The 21758-nt window shown below is 37.4% G+C and overlaps 1 protein-coding gene across 2 annotated transcripts in view; it reads left to right on the top strand.

Moving 5' to 3' along the window:
- Positions 1 to 21758, top strand: part of LOC150089662 (ADP-ribosylhydrolase ARH3-like) — a 162841-nt gene that overhangs the window by 90496 nt on the left and 50587 nt on the right. For both annotated transcript variants that reach the window (XM_090389585.1, XM_090389584.1), the window contains exons 4-5: positions 7739 to 7923; positions 11814 to 11914. In XM_090389585.1, coding sequence (XP_090245711.1) covers positions 7739 to 7923; positions 11814 to 11914 — 286 coding nt within the window. The remainder of the gene's footprint in view (positions 1 to 7738; positions 7924 to 11813; positions 11915 to 21758) is intronic.

The raw sequence follows: 21758 nt of genomic DNA, 5'->3' as shown, positions 1-21758 counted from the left end.
CACCGGTCTCAGAGATTTTTTAAATTATATTCATTGAGACCAACTGATGTAATTAGCATTAGTAGAGGCATATGATGCAAGAAAGCAAGATTAAACCACATCAGCCAAAAAAAAAAAAAAAAAAAAAAACCTTTCCCATTTCACCCATCCATTCATTCCAAATGTTTGTCTAGTTCTGCTTTAAACTTATTTAAGTTGCTGACCTCCGCTACAACAGATGGAAGCTTGCTCAAACTATCAGCCACCTGCTGGCTAAAGGTGAATTTCTGCACATTTGTTCTACAATTCTCTTTCCTCAACTCAGGGGAGTAATCTGAGCAAGAGGAAGAATCCCATAGCATTCAGCTTGCTCAATCCATTCAACGCCTTATACACCAATTAGATCACCTTGCAGGTGCCTAGTCTCCAGAAGCTGCAATTTTCAGAACATAATAATCCTTATTGGTAACACCAATACTTTGTTCCACTGACCAATCTTGTTGCCCTTCTCTGTACTCGTTCCAGCAGCTCTACATCTTTCCTAAAATGAAGCCCTCAGACCTGTACACAGTACTCAAGGTGTGGGTTTACCATTGCCTTATACAAGGGGACAATCACCCTCTTATCCCTTCTAGCAAAATTTCTGTATATCATTAACAAACACCATGAGAGACTCTTGCATCCTTTTTGCACTGCTTAGAGAAAACTTCATATCTGACTGCACAATTACCCCCAGTCCTTTTCATGTTCCACTATACTGAGTGTAGTACCACCCAGTTGGAATGTTACTCTGGGGTTACTGCTACCCATATGCAGTACTTTACCCTTGTCAATGTTAAACTTCAGTTGCCACCTCTCAGCCCATCTGCTCAACTTTTCCAGATCCTGTTGCAGTAGCATACTATCCTTACTGGCATTAACAACCCTGCCCACCTTTTGAATTGTCTGCAAACTTAGACATTAACCCTGATATACCTTTATCAATATCATTGATAAATACTGAAAACAACAATGAGCTCAACATCGAACCCTGGAGTACTCCACATATAACATTAGTCCATGAAGAACAGTGTCCATTGATAACTACTCTTTGTCTTCTCCAACTCAACCGTCCTTTTATCCATTGTAGCAACTTGCCGTTAATGCTATACTGCTCCAATTTGTACAGTAGTGTTCCATGTGCCACAGTATCGAAAGCTTTCCTAAAATCCAAGGATATGATATCAAAATTATTCTTTGCATCCAGTTCCTTTGTGACCACATCATAGTATCCAATCAGATTTGTCACACAAAACTTCCCCTTAACAAACTGATGCTGTGTGTGAACTATAACTGCAGTCTTGTCTAGATGATCCTGCATCGCTTCCTTAACCCGTAGCCAGGTGGGCAGGAGCAGCAGTGCGTAGCACACGCTTCTTGATTAGACCGGGATTCAAGCCTGTGACCACCAAATACGGAGGATGCGGAAAGATCAGGGAATGACCACTGCATATCCCCGGAGCAATATGGCCTTAGTTGCTAATGCTCCTAAAAACCAAATAACAACAATATCCTTAACCCGTGACTCCATTATTTTCCTAGGAATAGAAGTTAGATTAATGGATAATTAACTGTGTCACCCTTTGATCCCCCATTGTGGGGACACATTTGCACACTCCAGTCCACGGGGACCTTCCCCGAGTCCAAGAAAGCTTTCATAATTGTGGCTAAGGGTTTGCTTACTTCCTTTGCTGCTTCCTTTCATATAAGTGGATAGATTCCGTCAACCCCAGATGCCTTCCTTATGTTTAACTTCAACAATATCTCCACCACTTTGCTCTCAGTTATTGCAAAATCATTGAGCTCCCTGCCAGAGTTTGATAAACTTCTGGTATTCCCCTCCTTGAATAACTCCTCATGTGTGAATGTAGATGCGGAATACTCATTCAGTTTATCAGCTACCTGAGCATGATCATCAATAGTGAAACCATCTATGTCAATTGGACCAATCAGATTCATCCCCTTTACTTCTAGAGTTTACATAAGTAAAGAACTGTTTGTTGCTTTTCTTTGCATCCTTTGCGAAAGGTTTTTCGTAATCTTCCTTCGCCTGCTTTAACCTCCTTTTGACCTGATTATGGATGAGCTTATATCTGCCATAGGCTTTTGTGTCACCTGAAAATTTATATGCACCCCATGCATTTCTCTTCTCTGCCATAAGCCTCATTAGTTCATCTGTCATCCATTTAGGCCTTAATCTTGAACAGTATTTCTTAATTGGTATGAAAAGCCTAGTAACCTCCGTAAGTCCCCGAAAGCTTCCCATTTAGAATTCCCCGTTGGTAGCATCATCAGTTGATCACATTCTATAGAATTTAAAAACTCTCCGAGACCACTGTAGTCACCTTTACGAAAGCAGAAACCCTTCCCCTTACCTCCGATGGTAGTTACATTTTTAAGTAAATCTCACAGCAGTACACTGTGATCACTGCCACCTAGTGGTTCCTTTATCTGCAGATTATTATCGCATGAAGAATCACTGCTGATAATGAGATGAAGAGTATAACTCCCTCTGGTTGCCTCTCAAACATGTTGCTGTAGAAAACAGTTATCCAATAAATCCACAAAAGTCTTGCCAGTGTGCAAGTGACTTATCCACAAGTTCCAGTCAGTATCTGGAAAGTTAAAATCCTCCATTATAAAGCATTCTGATTTACTGGCTCACTCTATTTCTTTGCACAATTGCTCATTATACTCATCAGATTCATTAGGCCTATAATCCACACCTACTCTTATTTTCCCTTTCCTAGTGCTTATGTCACACCACACTCAACATTTCATTGTCCACAATGGATGCACTTCTTTAGATTTTATGTGTTTCTTAACTAACAGCATAACTCCTCCTCCCTTCCTGTCCTGTCTATCTTTTCTGTACACATCATACTCCCCAAATTCCAATTCTGCACTGCTTATTATTATTATTAGCCATATGGTGCAAGGAAGTCTGAAGCTTATGCTGCACCGGCCAAAAAAAAAAAAAAAAATCCCTATTACCCTGAGAGAGAGAGAGAGAGAGAGAGAGAGAGAGAGAGAGAGAGAGAGAGAGAGAGAGAAGTAGAAAGGAATCACCAAGAAAGATAAGAATGATGATATCCAGCTCAGGACACTGGGTGTGCCAGGCCCATACTTACCAGATGTGAGCCCTTGGAGGAAAATATATCCGTGTGGCACCACTTCTCTGATATCCCAACAATATCCACTTTTGATTCCTTGACCAGCACTTCAAATTCATCAAATTTATTTACTATACTCCTAGCATTGGTGTACATGCAAGTATACATACACCTATTCTTACTCTTAGTTACCCTAACACAACCCATGTATTTACTTGTTCCATGATGACTCCCAGCAGCCCTTGAAATCCACATACCTTTCTTTCCAGGCTGCTGCTCATTCCAATAGAAGCAGTGCAAGAATCACTTTCACCTCTGCTTGTGGCTATTATTAATCTATTAGTCTGTGAATCCCCACAAGCTAGCAGTTTTCTGACTCACCTAACACTGCCTCGATACCATCAGCAAATATTCTTGCACCCTTTCTTTTTGCACAATATATTTCCCATTTCCTTGACAATAGAGTCACCGAGAATAACTAGCTAGTGTGGGACCAATGCATTCTGCTTTGAAGGTTGCCACTTTGTTGCCTGATGATCAAGTGCAAATTCTGGTGTTGATGTGGCAGCTGAGAGCTTGATGTGTCCCCCAATTTAAGTCCTTCGAGGGCATCTACCGTGCCCTTCAAGCTCTCATAAAGGCCCATAACAATGCTGATTGATGCCTAACTTCTTCACACTGCTTACATCGAGCACACACAAAGACAAAGACATTCCCCTTGGCAACATCATGTCCTGTCCCAGAAGGTTCTGCAAACATTTCACAAGTTGAACATTTCTTTAGGCTGTGATGTGTTGGAGCATTGTCCCCTTCGGTTCTCTCCCTGAGCCACAGCACTCCCAGTACTTTGTGCACATTTGCTTTTGCTGCTGTAGTCTGGGGTATGATTTCCATTTAAATAAGATTTAATGAATTAACAATGAAAATTAATAAGAGTAATAAATTTAATTGATTAATTTACTATACTATACGTGACTATACAATACTATACTAAGCTAATGCAGTAATACGTATTCCGCTACATAGTTTTATGTTATACCTTAGTTATCAAATTCGAGATATACATTATCAAGTTACACTATATTATATACCAGTATATACGCTATATACTGGCAAGGCTCTTCACAAAATGCGTTTGAAAACGTGTGATGCCTAAGCAGTGGAATAATGCAATCATAGTTTTGCTGCATAAGAAAGGAAATAAATCAGAAATTGGAAATTATAGACCAATTAGCTTGTTATCCCACCTCTACAAGTTGTTCATTATTAACAGATTAGAAAGAATACTTGATGAGAATCAACCAAAAGAGCAAGCTGGCTTCAGGACAGGATTCTCAACTATGGATCACCTTCACGTAATATCACAGCTAATGGAGAAAGCAAATGAATATAAAACACCATTATGCCTGACATTCGTGGATTATGTAAAGGCATTTGACTCCATACAGCATAAGGCAATGTTTCGGGCACTGGAAAGACAAGGCATAGATACCCCATATATTATGATTTTGAAGAAAATGTATGAGAACACTACCTCCTTTATTAGACCAGACAAAGACAGTAGGAAATTTAAAATCGAGAAAGGAGTTCGACAAGGAGACACAATATCTCCGAAGCTGTTTACTGCTGCCCTTGAGGAAGCTTTCAGAAGATTAGACTGGTCGCAGAAAGGAGTCAATGTGAATGGAGAGTACCTAAACCATTTACGATTTGCAGATGACATTGTGGTCATTAGCTACGATCCCAAAGAATTAGAGGAAAATCTTAATCAGTTATGCACAGTTAGTTTAGTAAGGATTTTGGACTAAAGATGAATATGGCTAAAACAAAAGTAATGATGAACAAGTATGCCACAGAAAGGGACATAATGATTGAAGGTGCAGTAATTGAAAAGGTGGAGTCATATACTTATCTGGGATAGGTTATTAGCTGTAATAATGATAAATGGCTGGAAGTCAAAATAAGAATAAATTTTGGATAGATAGCATTCAGGAAATATAGTCACATACTGAAGAGCAATATTCCAGTTTGTCTGAAACATAAAATAATGAACCAATGTATACTCCCCACCATGACTTATGGAAGTGAAACTTGGGCACTCACCAAAAGAATGGAAGAGAAGCTGAGAACTACACAGCGAAGAATGGAACAAATTATATTGGGAATCAGACTGTTAGATAAGAAGAGAAACACATGGATTAGGCAGCAAACTCAAGTAAAGGACATTTTTATCAAAACTAAAGAACTAAAATTGTCTTGGGCAGGACACATAGCTCGAAGACATGATGACAGAAGGACTAAGAAAATAACAGAATGGTACTCAAGAGGAGCTAAGAGAAAACCTGGAAGACAACAATGGAGATGGACAGATGAAATTCATGAGTTTGTGGATAGTAAATGGATGGCCATTGCACAAAACAGAAGGAACTGGAAAGTTGCTGGAGAGGCCTTCATCCTGCAGTGGATTGAAAATGGCTGATGATGATGATTCTTCTGAGCTACTGGTTACACTACTGTAACCAGTAGCTCCTGCCAAATATTCCTGCCAAAAGTGCCACTACGATAGCAGTAGAAGTAGCGAGTTGTCGCTTACAAAATCACTAGCTAAATTTAAAAAATAAGCTAACGAATGCCAGTAACCTATTTAATCTATTTGTAAAACACAAATTAATATGCTAACTAATCAAAAATACAATAAAATTTCAAAGAAAACTTATCAGCTTGCAGCAGCTACAGAAGTCTACGTCTTCACCAAGTGACACCTGGCAGCCCAAATCCAATTACTATAACAGTAAATTCTAAAACAGTATTCAACAGCAAATTATAAATGGGAGGCATTTGGGAAAGTAAGTGTACTAACTACACTAGGCTTTTTATACTAACTGAGAGATACTCTTCAAGGCTTAGGCCTAAATTGATTTCAGATGAACTGATAAGTGTCAGTTAAGAAAAATACATTGGGGGCATATTTGTTATCAGTGGATAGAGAAATCTATAGTAGGTATAAACTAGTCTGCAGTCAAGTCACAAAGGGGATAGGCAAGCCAAGGCAGATTATGAGGTCTGTGGCATAGAATGTAAAGAAAAGAAAAGACTTCTTTACTTTTATAAACTAGGAAAGAAGGGATAAATTGCATTGGTCTGATGGGTATGAATGGTATAATTGTTCATGAGCTTGTTCAGGTTGTTGGCAAACTGAATAGATATTTTTTATCTACTGTCACATGTACGAAATTCTTTAGGAATGGGGTTACCAGAAGTATGTAGAATTCTAACAGTGTACTAAATGATTTTGTGATAATGGAGGGGAAGGTGGAAGAGAGGTTGCTGAGGCTAAATGTAAATACCGCACCTAGGCAGATTGGGATTTATCCAATTATATTAACAGAGGCAGAAAAAGAGAGAAGCAAATCTTTGGCCATAATTATGAGAGCATCCAAGGGAGAGCATGGCTACAGTAAAATTGAATGTCATCATATTGAAACAATATTGATGTTTTGCCAGCTCTTTCTTGTTTTATTCATTTTTTGAGCTTGTCTGTTGTCTCAGTGTATACCAGACTCAAATTGATTGTGGTCCATTTTTCCAAAAATTTCTTGTTTTAACTGCACGTTCAAAGATGGTTCCATTTAAAATGGCATAACTTGTGAATAAACAACATACAGAAATGCTACTGTGTGTGCTACTAACTAGAAATTGTTACCTAGAAATTATTATTAGAGGAAACATAGTTGGAACTTGCTGTTCTCCTTAGTGTGAAGGTTATGAACTGGAAGGCATTATTTTTCAGCCTACCCTTTTGTATACTTTGACTTTCTCATATATTGTTAAGATTGTTGCTGATTACTTAACCCATTGGTTATGTGTCCAAAAAAATCCAAGCTGGCACTTGGTGTATATATATATATATATACTGTTAAGTTTTTTTTTGTATAAAAAGCAAGAAATAGTTTAAAATGGTTTATTTAAATTTTTTATTTATTCTGACACTACATTGGATAATAAAAACAAATGAAATCTTTAGTAATAGCAATGTTTTTATCAGAAAAAACTATTTTACTTCCAGTGTTTAGCAACTTAAAGCAAGTGAATTCAAACTTGAAATTAAAGTTCTGTGGGAACAGAGCATGTATGCAGCACACTTTGTACAGCAAAATGAAACTACAGGATTTTTTTAGCTATAATTTTCTATTTAATCTTTCTAGTTAATGATGAAAGTCAAAAGTGAATGTCATACGGAGGAACACAAATTTACTGATGTAATTCTAATAGGCGCTTCCATAGCCAGGTGGGCAGGAGCAGCAGTGCATAGCACATGCTTCTTGATTAGACTGGGGTTCGAGCCCATGCCCACCAAATAAGGAGGATGCGGAAAGGTCAGGGACTGACTACAGCATATCCCCGGAGCAATATGGCCTTAGTTGCTAATGCTCCTAAAAACCAAATAACAAACAAACAAACAAGTAATTCTAATAGATAAAATTTTTCAATTTTTTTTTTTTTTTAATAGTTGGTACAAGATATTCACTAGAGGATTAAATCAATTTCTTTACATTTAGCATAAGTATATGTATTGTGATTTTTACTTATTGTTATTTGTTTATCAGTTGGCAGGAAAAAGTGCTAGAATTACTCATGCTCACAAAGATGGATATAATGGTGCAATACTCCAGTGCCTTGCTGTGAATCAAGCTCTTCATATGGATTCCACAGCTCAGTTAGATCCACTTCAATTTTTAGTTGGCCTGATTGATAAGATGGAACATGTGGAGAAACATACATCAGATGAAAGGTGAATAATAATTTGATTTATGCCTTTGAAAATGTCAGTTTTGGCACATTTTTAAAATGGTTCTTTTTTGTGCCCTAATGAGTTTAAGTTCTGCCATGTTTTAATATGGAATTCGACTTACCTACTTTAATGGGATTCTTCAGCTTAATCCTCTAGAAACAATTTTTCTGTCTGTACATTCTCTCAGAAATTCTACTTGGAAATTGGCCTTGATATCCTTCTCATACTTAAACTCATTAGTACAGTAATTAGAAGTGAGAATGATATCAAGGCCTCTCTCCAAATGGAATTTCTGAAAGAATATAGGGACAAAAAAAAATTATTAATTGAGGATTGAAGTTGAAGAATCCCATTAAGGTAGACAAGTCAAATTCTATTATAAAACAGGTGTATGGAACTTAAACTCATTAGGACACTAATTAGAACTAAGAAGGATATCAAGGCATGTATTCCAAATAGAATTTCTGAAAGAATGTATGCAGTGCATTACATTTCAGGTACATTTGATTTTTTTTTCTTAAATTAAATGCTCTTTTCTCCTTCATTTTTTCTGATTAATAGAGGTGAAGAGTAAATATACTTATCTCCTTATCAATTAATTACTAAGATTATAACTGTAACTGTATACAGTTATAACCTTAGTAATTAATTAATAAGGTATAATCTTAGGAATAATTGATATAATCTTAGTAATTAATTGAAACACTTAATAAAACTCCGTAGTTTAACATTCTCTAAACTCATTCTCAAAACATTCTAAACATTCTCAGTTTAATTAGAACTGAATCAAAAAAAAAAATAATTTTTTAAGCCTCTTTTCTTCTACACACACACACACACACACACACATACACACACATATATATATATATATATATATATATATATATAATCAAGAATAATGGTATAGAGAAGCTATATGATATGAGGAGGGTGGGGGTAAAATTAAGTTTGAAATTAGTTTCAAAGAGGTAACTACCATTAGGGGTAAAGGGAAGGGTTATTGCTTTCATAAAGGCGACTACGATGGACTGAGACAGTATTTAAATTCTATACAGTGGGACCAACTGATGATGTTACCAACAGCAAATGCAAAATGGGAAGCATTCAAAGAACTTATCTTGGAAGCTACTAGGCTTTACATACCAACTAAGAAATATTGTTCAAGGTTTAGGCCTAAATGGATGTCAGATGAACTGATGAGGCATATGGCAGAGAAGAAACATGCATGGGATACATACAAATTAACACATGACACAGAAGACTATGATAGATACAAGTTGATCTGTAACCAAGTTACAAAGGAGGTTAGGCAGGCGAAGGCAGATTACAAGAAATCTTTGGCAAGGGATGCAAAGAAAAACAGCAAAGAGTTCTTTACTTATGTAAACTCTAGAAGGAAGGGGATGAATCAGATTGGTCCACTTGATATCGATGGGTCAACTGTTGATGATCCTGCTCAGGTAGCTAACAAACTAAATGAATATTTTGCATCGACATTCACACATGAGGAGTTATTTAGCGAGGGGAAAGCCAGAGGTGTATTCAACTCTAGCAGTAAGCTAGAGAATCTTGTAATAACTGAAAGTAAAGTGGAGGAGAAATTGTTGAAGATAAACACAAGAAAGGCACGCGGGGTGGATGGGATCTATCCAGTTATATTAAAGGAGGCAGCAGAGGAAGTAAGCAAACCCTTAGCCATAATTATGAGAGCTTCCTTGGACTCAGGGGAGGTACCCACAGACTGGAGATGTGCAAATGTGACCCCAATTCACAAAGGAGGATCAAAGGCTGACACAAGTAATTATAGACCTGTGAGTTTAACTTCTGTTCCAGGAAAATTAATGGAGGCACTAGTTAAAGAAGCACTGCAGGATCATTTAGACAAGACTTCAGTTATAGCTCAGACACAGCATGGTTTTGTTAAGGGGAAGTCTTGCCTGACTAATTTGATTGGATACTATGATGCAGTCACAAAGGAACTGGATGCAGGGAATAACTTTGATATTATATACTTGGATCTTAGAAAGGCTTTTGATACTGTTGCACATGGAATACTGCCGCACAAATTGGAGCAGTGTGACATTGGAGGCAAATTGCTGCTGTGGATAAAGGGGTGGCTGAGGGGGAGAAGAGAGAGAGAGTGGTAATCAATGGACACTGCTCGTCGTGGACTAATGTTATTAGTGGAGTCCCTCAGGGCTCAGTGTTGGGTCCATTATTGTTTTCTGTATTCATAAATGATATTGATGATGGTATATCAAACTTAATGTCGAAGTTTGCAGACGACACAAAGGTAGGCAGGGTTGTCAAGGACACTACTGACACTATGCTGCTGCAACAGGATCTGAAAAGGTTGAGCAGATGGGCTGAGAGGTGGGAAATAAAGTTTAACATTGACAAATGTAAAGTACTACACATGGGAAACAACAACCCCAGAGCAATGTATCAACTCTGTGGTACTACACTGACAGTGGTAGAGAATGAAAGGGACCTGGGAGTAATTATGCAGGCAGATATGAAGTTTTCTGAGCAGTGCAGAAGGGCTGCAAGAGTAGCTCATGGTGTCTTATCAATGATATACAGGAATTTTTCTAGCAGGGATAAGGAGGTGATTATTCCCTTGTATAGGGCAGTGGTCAGGCCACACCTTGAGTACTGTATACAGGTCTGGAGGCCTCATTTCAAGAAAGATGTAGAGCTGCTGGAACGAGTACAGAAAAGGGCAACAAGGTTAGTGAATGGAACAAAGGGTTGCTCTTATGAAGAAAGGCTTAAGTTTTGCAAATTACAGTGTCTGGATACTAGGCACCAGCGAGGTGATCTGATAGAGGTGTATAAAGCCTTGAATGGTTTGAGCATGCTCAATGCTAATGGGATTCATTATGCCTCTACTAATGTTAATGCTAAAGTTCTTCAGGGATCAGTGCTTGGTACTTTCCTGTTTCTGATCTTGCTTATTGACTTTGACAAGGAGGATTATAGGCGAAGTGTCGAAGTATGATGATTATTTAGAAGTAGGATGGGTAGTTAATGACCAAAATCAGGCCATTTTGTTTCAAAATGACTTAAATTGGTTGCAAAAAACAACTGAAAAATTGTAACTTATGTTTAACCTGGAGCATCAGAAATCCAAGAATTAATTATATGCTAGCGGGAGTGGAGTTAAAAAGTGATTTAGGACAAAAAAAGACTAAGACATAATGCTTAAGTGTTTTTTGTCCTAAATTCAGAAATGAAAAATTCCACACAATATAAACAAATGGCTAGGAAGGTAAGAAATCCGGTCTAAAATATATATCAGTGCATCTACTCCCTTGCAATAAGTAAATTTTTAATTTTATAATTATATTCTCCTTGATATTTTTCTTGCTAGAATGAACTGTGAAAACTTTATTTACAGTTATATGTTGAAGGTGACTTCTTATACTTCATAAAATTTGAGTTTTTGCTTTGTCTGTAAACTTCTGGAGTGGAACAGATTTTTAATTATTAGAATATCAAAATGTGTTTTCTGCTCATTTCTCTCTCTGTCTGATCAATTTTATACAAAATAGAAGAAATAATTCATGATGTAGCTGTAGCTTATGCAAGTATAACATTTATAAAGTGTACATTTATATATACTTATAATATAATATAATATTATATTTTATTTAAATATAAATATATAAACTGTTTTCTTAGTTTTTGAAAATGCACCTGGAGGTGAAGGTGAAATTATTTTCTTTCATAGAAAATCCATCAAGTTAAGTAATTTTATACATTTTGAGTTAAGAACATAAAATATTGATATAGAATTCTCTAAGAATTTTCCTGCTTCCAGAATAGCAGTTTAATTGTTATGAACCATCATATTTGTTTAATTAAATTTTTTTCCCTATTTCAAGGCAGGTTGATGGCATTTACTGCAACAAGTTAAAAATTTTGAAAACTATTTTTGAAAAGAATCAGCAAGATATGTCACCAGAAGAAATAGCAGTTCTCTTAGGTGGGTAAAGTGAATTTCTAATTCTGTATATATTTATTATACATACGTAATAACTTGCTTCCACTCCCCATCAGTATAATGCAATTTTATTACAGTAGATCAGGAGTTCCTAACCAGAGAGTTTACCTCTCTAGGGGAAGTGAGCTGGCCTTCCAGAAAATACCATTTACACTGGTGTTCAAAGAAAGTGCATCACCCCTTAAAATTGTAATTGTCATCCGAATAATGTAAGTATATGTCAATATTTCTTACAGATTGTATCAGATAAAGTTGACATGCGTAGGTGGTGATGTAATATTACATTAGCTGTTACTTTCATCTATATAAGCAAGCTCTGCAAGAGTTGCAGTCATTCCTTGCTTGTGTCAGGATGGCGAGTTATGTGCAGTTGATGCCACGAAGAAAGAGTGCTATTGTTGCTTTATGTGAGGAAGGATGTTCTTCCTATCATGTTGCTTATAGAGTGTCTTGTAATCAGTTGGCAGTGAGTAGATTTCTTTCCAAACTCAAGAATACTGGTTCTGCTGATATAAAAACAGGAACTAGATGCAAACGAGTCTCTATGCCAAAACAGGAATATGTTTTGTAGCGCTTATGCCTTAAAAACTGTAAAGCTTCTTTGTCTGAGCTGAAAAGAGAATGGGAAGAACATACAGGAGTGGTAGCAAGTGCAATAACAGTCAGAAGAAGTCTCTTCAAAAATGGACTTGTAGCCTGTCATCCTAAGAATCCCCTCCTCACACAAAAAATTAAAAAAGGCTAGATTGATCTGCTGTAAGGAGCATGTCAAATGGGACCCCCAAGCAGTGGAAGTCAGCTATTTTCTCGGATGAGAAATTCAACCTGCATCGCTCTGATGGGAGACAAACAATTTGCCTTAGATGTGGTGAAGAATACCATCAAGACTGTATGGTGTCTACAGTGAAATTCCCTACCAGCTAAATGATACGGGGGTGCATTTAGTATCATGTAGTAGGTCACCTGCGATACAAAATGCATTTTATGAAAGGTTCCGTAAATTCCAATGGATACCTGGCTATATTGGAAGGCAAATTGCTGACAATCATTAGAGACCATTTCAACTTGCCAAGTAACTGCATATTTCAGGACAACTCTGCTCCTTGTCATTGGATGAAAAGTGTAAGTAGGCACTTATATAGTTACTCTAGCTTCATTTCTGCATTAGAGGTTCGACATTAATGTGTTTACATTTGTTACAGGTGAAAAAATGATTGGAAGAATGATCCATTACAACTGTTAGCTGGCCAGGAAACAGCCTGGACCTGAATCCTATAGAGAACTGCTGGCATTGTGTGAATCTGCAGCCAGAAAGAAACCAAAGACCCTTTGTGAACTTCAGGAAGCCATAATTTGTGTTTGGCACCATGAACTATCAGTTGAAATTGATCTTGTTATTGCCTCAACAGTGTGCTGCTGTTGAGGCAATAACAAGATCAATTCAGAGCCAGAAGCAGCTCAACTAAATATTAGTTTGCATCTGGTGAACTTTTCATTTTGTTTTCCATTTACAATGATAAACTGAAACACATTGAGGGCTTCTGATAACATTCAGCTATAACTGTCGTGTTTATCAAAACTGTTATATAAAGGTTGCAAATGCTCGTTTTGGAATATTTTGAGAGCACTTGTCAAATATTACTTAGCTTTGCCTTAAATATTAATAAATATCTTTTCTTTATATTTCTATTTGTGATTATCATCAGCCATTTTCAATCCACTGCAGGATGAAGGCCTCTCCAACAACTTTCCAGTTCCTTCTCTTTTGTGCAATGGCCATCATTTACTACCCACAAACTCATGAATTTCATCTATCCATCTCTGCCGTTGTCTTCCAGGTTTTCTTCTAGCTCCTCTTGGGTACCATTCTATTATTTTCTTAGTCCATCTGTCATCATGTCTTCGAGCTATGTGTCTTGCCCAAGACCATTTTAGTTCTCTAGTTTTGATAAGAATGTCCTTTATTTGAGTTTGTTGTCTAATCCATGTCTTTCTCTTCTTATCTAACAGTCCGATTCACAATATAATTCGTTCCTTTCTTCGCTGTGTAGTTCTCAGCTTCTCTTCCATTCTTTTAGTGAGTGCCCAAGTTTCACTTCCATAAGTCATGGTGGGGAGTATACATTGGTTCATTATTTTACATTTCAGACAAATTGGGATATTGCTCCTCAGTATGTGACTATATTTCCCTATATTTCCTGAATGCTATTCATCCAAAATTTCTTCTTCTCTTGACTTCCAGCCATTTATCATTATTACAGCTAATAACTTGTCCCAGGTAAGTATATGACTCCACCTTTTCAATTACTGCTCCTTCAGTCATTATGTCCCTTTCTGTGGCATACTTGTTCATCATTACTTTTGTTTTAGCCATATTCATCTTTAGTCCAAAATCCTTATTAACTGTGCATAACTGATTAAGATTTTCTTCTAATTATTTGGGATCGTGTCTTATGACTACAATGTCATCTGCAAATCATAAATGGTTTAGGTACTCTCCATTCACATTGACTCCTTTCTGCTACCAGTCTAATCTTCTGAAAGCTTCCTGAAGGGCAGCAGTAAACAACTTCAGAGATAGTGTCTCCTCGTCGAACTTCTTTCTCAATTTTAAATTTGATACTGTCTTTTATCTAGGAAATAAACTCATACACCGACCATTGAACAAAATTTACTGTAACTAAAATTTTTACAGATAGTATAAAAATATAATATAAAACAAATTATTTACAATAAACTAATGATTGTATATTGCGGAATACTAAAAACTGTAATAAAAGATCGTTTACAATAAAATAAGCTAAAAATATAAAATTAAAAGCGCTAAAAACCTGGAGCTTTTGAGAGCGTCAGTTCTCTTCTTCAACAGTAATATGACTTTCTGCAACATCTCCTTAAATAGCAGGTTCACGGTATCTCCACGTGGTTCAATCGGCACATGGTCAGAACTGGAAGCGGAAATGTCTCGGGTACTTGGCAAAGGAAAAAAAAAAAAAAAAAAAAAATCGTTCATCTGAACTTAATACAATTGTTTCAAAAATAGGATGAATACGCATGCCTCCTCTATCTCTATTCATGGTATTCTTACTGGATGAACCAATCCGTAAACCCTCGAGCCATTTACGCTCCCAGTATCCGTGTGCACAATCCAAAATAATCACGATCACTGCTCGGTGTGGAAGATATTTGTACCGGGGTAGAATTATGTCTAGCTAGCACTACCATGTTATTTCAAGGAACTATGTATAAGCAGGTTCGCGGTACGGCCATGGGTTCACCCATTAGTGCCACCGTGGCCAATTTGGCTATGGAGGAGTTGGAAAGTAGGGTTTTTAGTGGATGTTCGTTTCCTATCAGGAATTGGAGAAGATATGTTGATGATACCTTTGCCCTGGTCCAGAAGGGGAGGGAGGATGATGCTGTTTGCTGGCTTAATAGCTTCTCCCAATTTATACAATTCACCTCAGAGGTGGAAACGGGCGGTACTCTGTCGTTTTTGGATGTATTGGTCTCTAGGGTGGGTTCTAGGCTTAAGACGTCAGTTTTTAAAAAACCCATGTGTAGAGGTCAATACACCCACTATAATTCAGCACAAGCTGGACAATACAAGAATAGCGTAGCAAAAGCTTTATTTGACAGAGTAAGATCACACTGTACCACTTCTGAGGATAAAGAGAAAGAAATTAATCGTGTCACGGCAGAACTTAGAAAGTGCGGATACCTCCAGAGGATCCTGGATAGATATAGTAGAGGGGTGTCTGAGCGTAGGGAGTCGTTCGTCCCGGTAGCCACCGCATACATCCCCTACTATCCGGGCCTTACTGAGCATCTGGCAAGAATTTTACGGGGTTATAAGACACGCTGTGTACAGCTTCCTGGGCAGAGGCTGTGCACAGCTGTGTCTCAGGTCAAAGACCGTATACCAAAAGATCTCAGTAGCGGAGTTATTTATAGAATAGAATGCCCGGATTGTGGGGAGTGTTATGTGGGGGAAACAAAACGACGGCTTAGGGATTGTCTGGGGGAGCATTTAAATGCCATAAGAACCGCTGATTACAGTAAGTCTGCCGTGGCCGAACATTTTTGGGAGAAGCACCATCAAATCTCCCCGGAGGACGCTATTATTTTGGATCGTGCACACGGATACTGGGAGAGTAAATGGCTCGAGGGTTTACGGATTGGTTCATCCAGTAAGAATACCATGAATAGAGATAGAGGCATGCGTGTTCATCCTATTTTTGAAACAATTGTATTAAGTTCGGATGAATGATTTTCTTTGCCACGTACCTGAGACATTTCCGCTTCTGGTTCTGACCATGTGCCGATTGAACCACGTGGAGAAATACCACGTGTGGAGGTACTGTGAACCTACTATTTAAGGAGATGTTGCAGAAAGTCATATTACTGTTGAAGAAGAGAGCTGACGTTCTCGAAAGCTCCAGGTTTTTAGCGCTTTTAATTTTATATTTTAGCTTATTTTATTGTAAACGATCTTTTATTACAGTTTTAATATTCCGCAATATACAATCATTAGTTTATTGTAAATAATTTGTTTTATATTATATTTTTATACTATTTGTAAAAATTTTAGTTACAGTAAATTTTGTTCAATGGTCGGTGTATGAGTTTATTTCCTAGATATGAGTTTTCCCGACCTCAGAGGCCTCTTTCAGGATATGATACTGTCTTTGTCTAGTCTAATAAAGGAGGTAGCGTTCTGATATATTTTCTTCAAAATCATACTATATGGGGTATCTATGCCTTGTCTTTCCAGTGCCCAAAACATTACCTTATGCTGTATGGAGTCAAATTCCTTTTCATAATCCACAAATGCCAGCCATAATGGTGTTTTATATTCATTTTCTTTCTCCATTAGCTGTGATATTATGTGAAGGTGATCCATAGTTGAGAATCCTGTCCTAAAGCCAGCTTGCTCTTTTGGTTGATTCTCATCAAGTATTCTTTCTAATCTGTTAGTAATGACCCTTGTGAACAATTTTTGATGTGGGATAACAAGCTAATTGGTCTATAATTTTTCCAATTTCTCATTTATCTCCTTTCTTATGCAGCAAAACTATGATTGCATTATTTCACTGCTCAGGCATCACACCTTTTCTAATGCACTTTGTGAAGAGCCTTGCCAGTTTTTGTGTTACATCTTTTAGTCCCAATTTTAACGACTCCACAGTAACTTCATCTTCCCCCAGGGCTTTCTGATTCTGCATTTTCTTCAACGCATGTTCTGTCTCATCAGGAAGGATATCAAGTATGTTGTATGTGTTACTAATTTGATCCATCTTCCCCACTGCTGTCATCATTCCCTTGCTCCTTGTATAATTCTGTATAGTAGTCTTCTTCTGTTTGAATTATGCCTTCTCTGCTATTTATAAGTACACCACTGCTATTCTTCAGTTTCAGTATTATTTGTCTTTCTGTATTGCTGCTCATGGCTGCTGATTTAAGTCCTTTGTTTTCCCTTAATGCTTGTTCTACTTTTCTTGTGTTAAATCTTCTTATGTCCTCTCTTAGTCTCTTTCTAATGGCTGTGCATAACTCAGTATACTCTATTTTCCCCTTGTTTGTGTTTATCTTTCTCTTCATTTGTCGCCTTTGGTTCATCATAACAAGTGTTTCTTGACTAATTTTTTCTTCTTTGGATTTCTTTTTCCCTATAGGTTTCTTGGGCTTTATAACTTTCAGAAAGTTGTAATATTTCTTGTCGTTATCTTGGTCCTGAGCAGTCTGCAGAAGGTCAAACTTGTTCTTAAGTTCCAGTACATACTACTTTTTCTCCGCTTCTGTTATTTCAAAAGACCTTCGTATTATTTACTCGAGTCAGTTTTTTCCTTTCTTTTCCTACATCTATATCAAGTGTGCATCTTACCATTCTGTGATCACTTCCAACATTTACCTTATTCAGGATAGTAACATCATTCACGATATTTCTTCTGTTAGTGACGATGAAGTGAATTTCATTAGTTGTTAATCCATTTGGACTCTTCCATGTCCACTTTCTGATCACCCTTTTCTTGAAAAAAGTGTTCATTACTGACAATCCTTGAGATTCTGCAAATTCCACAAGTCTTTTACCTCTTTCATTTCTTTCACCAATTCTAAAATTTCCTATATTTCCCCTTTCTGCACTGTTTTGTCTTTTTCCAACCTTAGCAGATATTGTTGGGATATCAGGTCAAGTCCCCCATAACGATAGTGTAGTGGGTTTTCTGCTCATGTAGAAGACTCTCAACCCCTTCATCATCATGGCTCTATGTTGGTGCATAAATCATTATAACCTTTAGCTTGTACCTCTTAAAAATCCTGAGTATTAGTCTTGACACACTTATTGTACTTTTAAATTCCAAAATGTTGTTTTTTATATCCTTATGGGCCGGAAATCCAACCCCACCTTCGCTCCTTTCACTGTTTCCATTGGTGTACAGCAGATTTCCACTTGATAAATTATAAACTTATAAGTGATTCATTTCTTCTTCTTGTTTCAGCCAAACCGATGATATCCCAATTCACATTTTCTAGTTCCTTTTCCAGTTCTGAACTCCTGTTTTTACCGATGAGCGATCTTACCTATTTGTGATGCTAGTCATTAATGTAACATACCATCGTGAAAAGGGTTAGAAATATGAAATTCCTAGGTGATGCACTTTCTTTGAACACCAATGTATTTTTTCTGTTGTTTACAGTTGATATGTCTACTGTGTTTTATTTATTTATTTATTTTTTTGTACAACTCATGGTTATCTCACGTTTTAATATGCTTTCTAACTACTTCAGTTTCTGTACAGTAAACTCCCATTCTATTAAATACTGCTTTATTGAAAATTTTGCTGTAATATATTTGTAAGGCTCATTTGAACAAAATAGTTTTGACAAGAAATTCCTTATATAGTGAATTATTTTCAGAGACCCTCTATGCATAACATGTATTGGTTTATTGAAGACAAACTTTATGTGAAAATTATAAATGACACTGTCTACTCCTTATTGTAAATATAACTCTGGAGGTGGGGATTCTCTTGAATCAGAAAGTTTAACTTTTGAAAGATGTGACAAAAGAATTTGGTATTGTGATCCCTACATTTTCCACAACTTGGAATGATTATACTCAAATCCTTCCTCTCCCTACATGCAGTATTCAATGATATGGCAAATCAACACCTCTCTCTCTCTTGCAAGTGCGCACACACACACACACACACACACACACACACACACACACACACACACACACACACACACACACACACACACACACACCTGCCCAGATGGTGTAGCTTGTAAAATGATGAATTTGCATAACAATATTTTTTTATAGAGAAATTTAGAAAAAACATGTTAAAAATCAGATATGATCCTGTATTGAAAGAAGAGTATTTTCATAATTGTCTTTCACTGTAGAAACTTTTTGTAAACAATTCACTTTTTGCAAAAACAAGTGTGAGAATTGGTAATTTTTGGTAATTGAGAATTTTGTTTTCCCAGTGCTTATGTCACACCAAACTGCCCGAAAGTTGTGCTGTCCACCCATGTCAACTGGATGCACTTTCCTAGATTTTGTTTCTTAACAAACAGCATAACCACTCCGCCCCTCCCATTCTGTCTGTCCTCGTCCTATACACATGTATTCCCCAAATTCCATTTCTTTATTCCTTATAGCTGTGTGACGCCATGTCTCTGATATCCCAACAATATCTGCCTTTGATGTTTTGACCAGCACCTCAAATTCATCAAAGTTGTTTACTAAACTCCTAGCATTGGTGTACATACGAGTATGCATGCACCTGTTCTTATACTTAGCAACCCTCACACAGCTCATGTAATTACTTGTTCCGCGATGACTCCCAGCAGTCTCTGAAATCCTTAGAAACTTGTTGAGAGGAACAGGCCTAAGACAGAGGTCTGCCCACAGACCTCTTTCTTAGGCCCCCTTCCTCCGGAACATAGTAATAGTAATCATGGCATGTGATGCAAGAAAGCAAGTGTATGAGCTTATGTAGCATCAGCCAAAACAAAAAAAAAAAAATTCACACAACCATTCCCTTTAAATGTTTGTCCAGTTCCTCCTTACTATCAACTTCTACAACAACAGATGGAAGTTTGTTCCAGCAATTAACCACCCGCTGGCTAAAGGCAAATTTCTGCACATCTATTCTACAGCTGTCTTTCCTCAATTTGAATTTATGTCCCCTTAGATTCGTAATCTGAACAAATGGAAGAATCCCCATCAGAATTCAGCGTGCGCAGCCCATTAAAGGCCTTATACACCTCAATCAGATAATCTCGCAGTGCCTAGTCTCCAGCTGCTGCAATTTGCAGAACTTAAGCCTCTCTTGGTAAGAGGATCCCTTCATTCCCTGTACTAATTTTGTTGCCTTTCTCTGTACACCCTCAAGCAAATCTACATCCTTCTTAAATGAGGCCTCCAGACCTGTATGCAGTACTCAAGGCATCGCCTGACCATTGCCTTATACAGACGGACAATCACCTGCTTTTCCCGGCTAGGAAAATTCCTGTATATCATTGACAAAACCCCATGACCTGCTCTGACAGCCTGTCGTCATTGCTCAGAAAACTTCATATCTGACTGCACAATTACTCCCAGGTGTTTTTCATTTTCTACCACCATAAGTGTAGTACCACACAGTTGGTACATTCTTCTGGGGTTACTTCTACCTATATGCAGTACTTGGCATTTGTCACTGTTAAACTTCAGTTGCCACTTCTCAGCCCATCTTCCCAAATTTTCTAGATTCTGTTGCAGTAGCACACTGCCATTACTGTCATTAACAACCCTGCCAACCTTTGTATCATCTGCAGACTTCGACACTATACCTTCTTCAATATCATTGATAAATATACAAAACAACAGTGGACCCCACACCGAACCCTGTGGGACTCCACTAATAACATTAGTCCACGAAGAGCAGCACCCATTGATTACCACCCTCTGTCTTCTCTCACTCTTCCATCCTTTTATCCATTGTAGCAACTTATCCTTAATACCATTCTGCTCCAATTTGTACAGTAGTCTTGCATGCGCAACAGTGTCAAAAGCTTTCCTGAAATCCAAGTATATGATATCAAAATTATTATTTGCATCCATTTCCTTTGTAGCCACATCATAATATGCAATCAAATTTGTCAGACAAGACTTTCCCTTAAAAAACCCATGCTGTGTCTGAATTATTGCTGTTGATTTGTTTAGATGATCTTGCAATGCATCTATAACCAGTGACTTCATTATTTTACCCAGAACGGAAGTAAAACTAACTGGTCTGTAATTACTTGTGTCATCCTTTGATTCTCTTTGTGAATTGGGGATACATTTGCACATCTTCAGTCTGTGGGGACCTCCCCTGAGTCCAAGCATGCACTCATAATTATGGCTAATGGTTTACTTACTTCCCTTTCCGCCTCCTTTATATAACTGGATAGATCCCATCCACCCCAGGTGCCTTTCTTATGTTTAACTTCAACAATTTCTCCTCCACTTTGCTCTCAGTTATTAAAATAATCATTAAGCACCCTGCTACAATTTGATAACCTTCTGTTATTTTCAATCCTTAATAACTCCTCGTGTGAATGTAGATGCAAAATGCTCATTCAGTTTGTTTGCTATCTGAGCAGGATCATCAACAGTCGAACCATCGATATCAAGTGGACCATTCTGATTCATCCCCTCCCTCTTAGAGTTTATATGAGTAAAGAAATCCTTGCTGTTTTTTGTAGCATCCTTTGCTAAAGATTTCTCGTAATCTGCCTTCACCTGCCTAACTTTCTTTGTGACTTGAATACAGACTAGCTTATATCT

Source organism: Mastigoproctus giganteus, chromosome 2, assembly GCF_048544385.1.
Source record: "Mastigoproctus giganteus isolate SK-2022 chromosome 2, ASM4854438v1, whole genome shotgun sequence".
Classification (NCBI taxonomy): Eukaryota; Metazoa; Arthropoda; class Arachnida; order Uropygi; family Thelyphonidae; genus Mastigoproctus; species Mastigoproctus giganteus.
The sequence above is the reverse complement of the archived record's forward strand: the minus strand, read 5'-3'. Positions and strand labels throughout refer to the sequence as shown.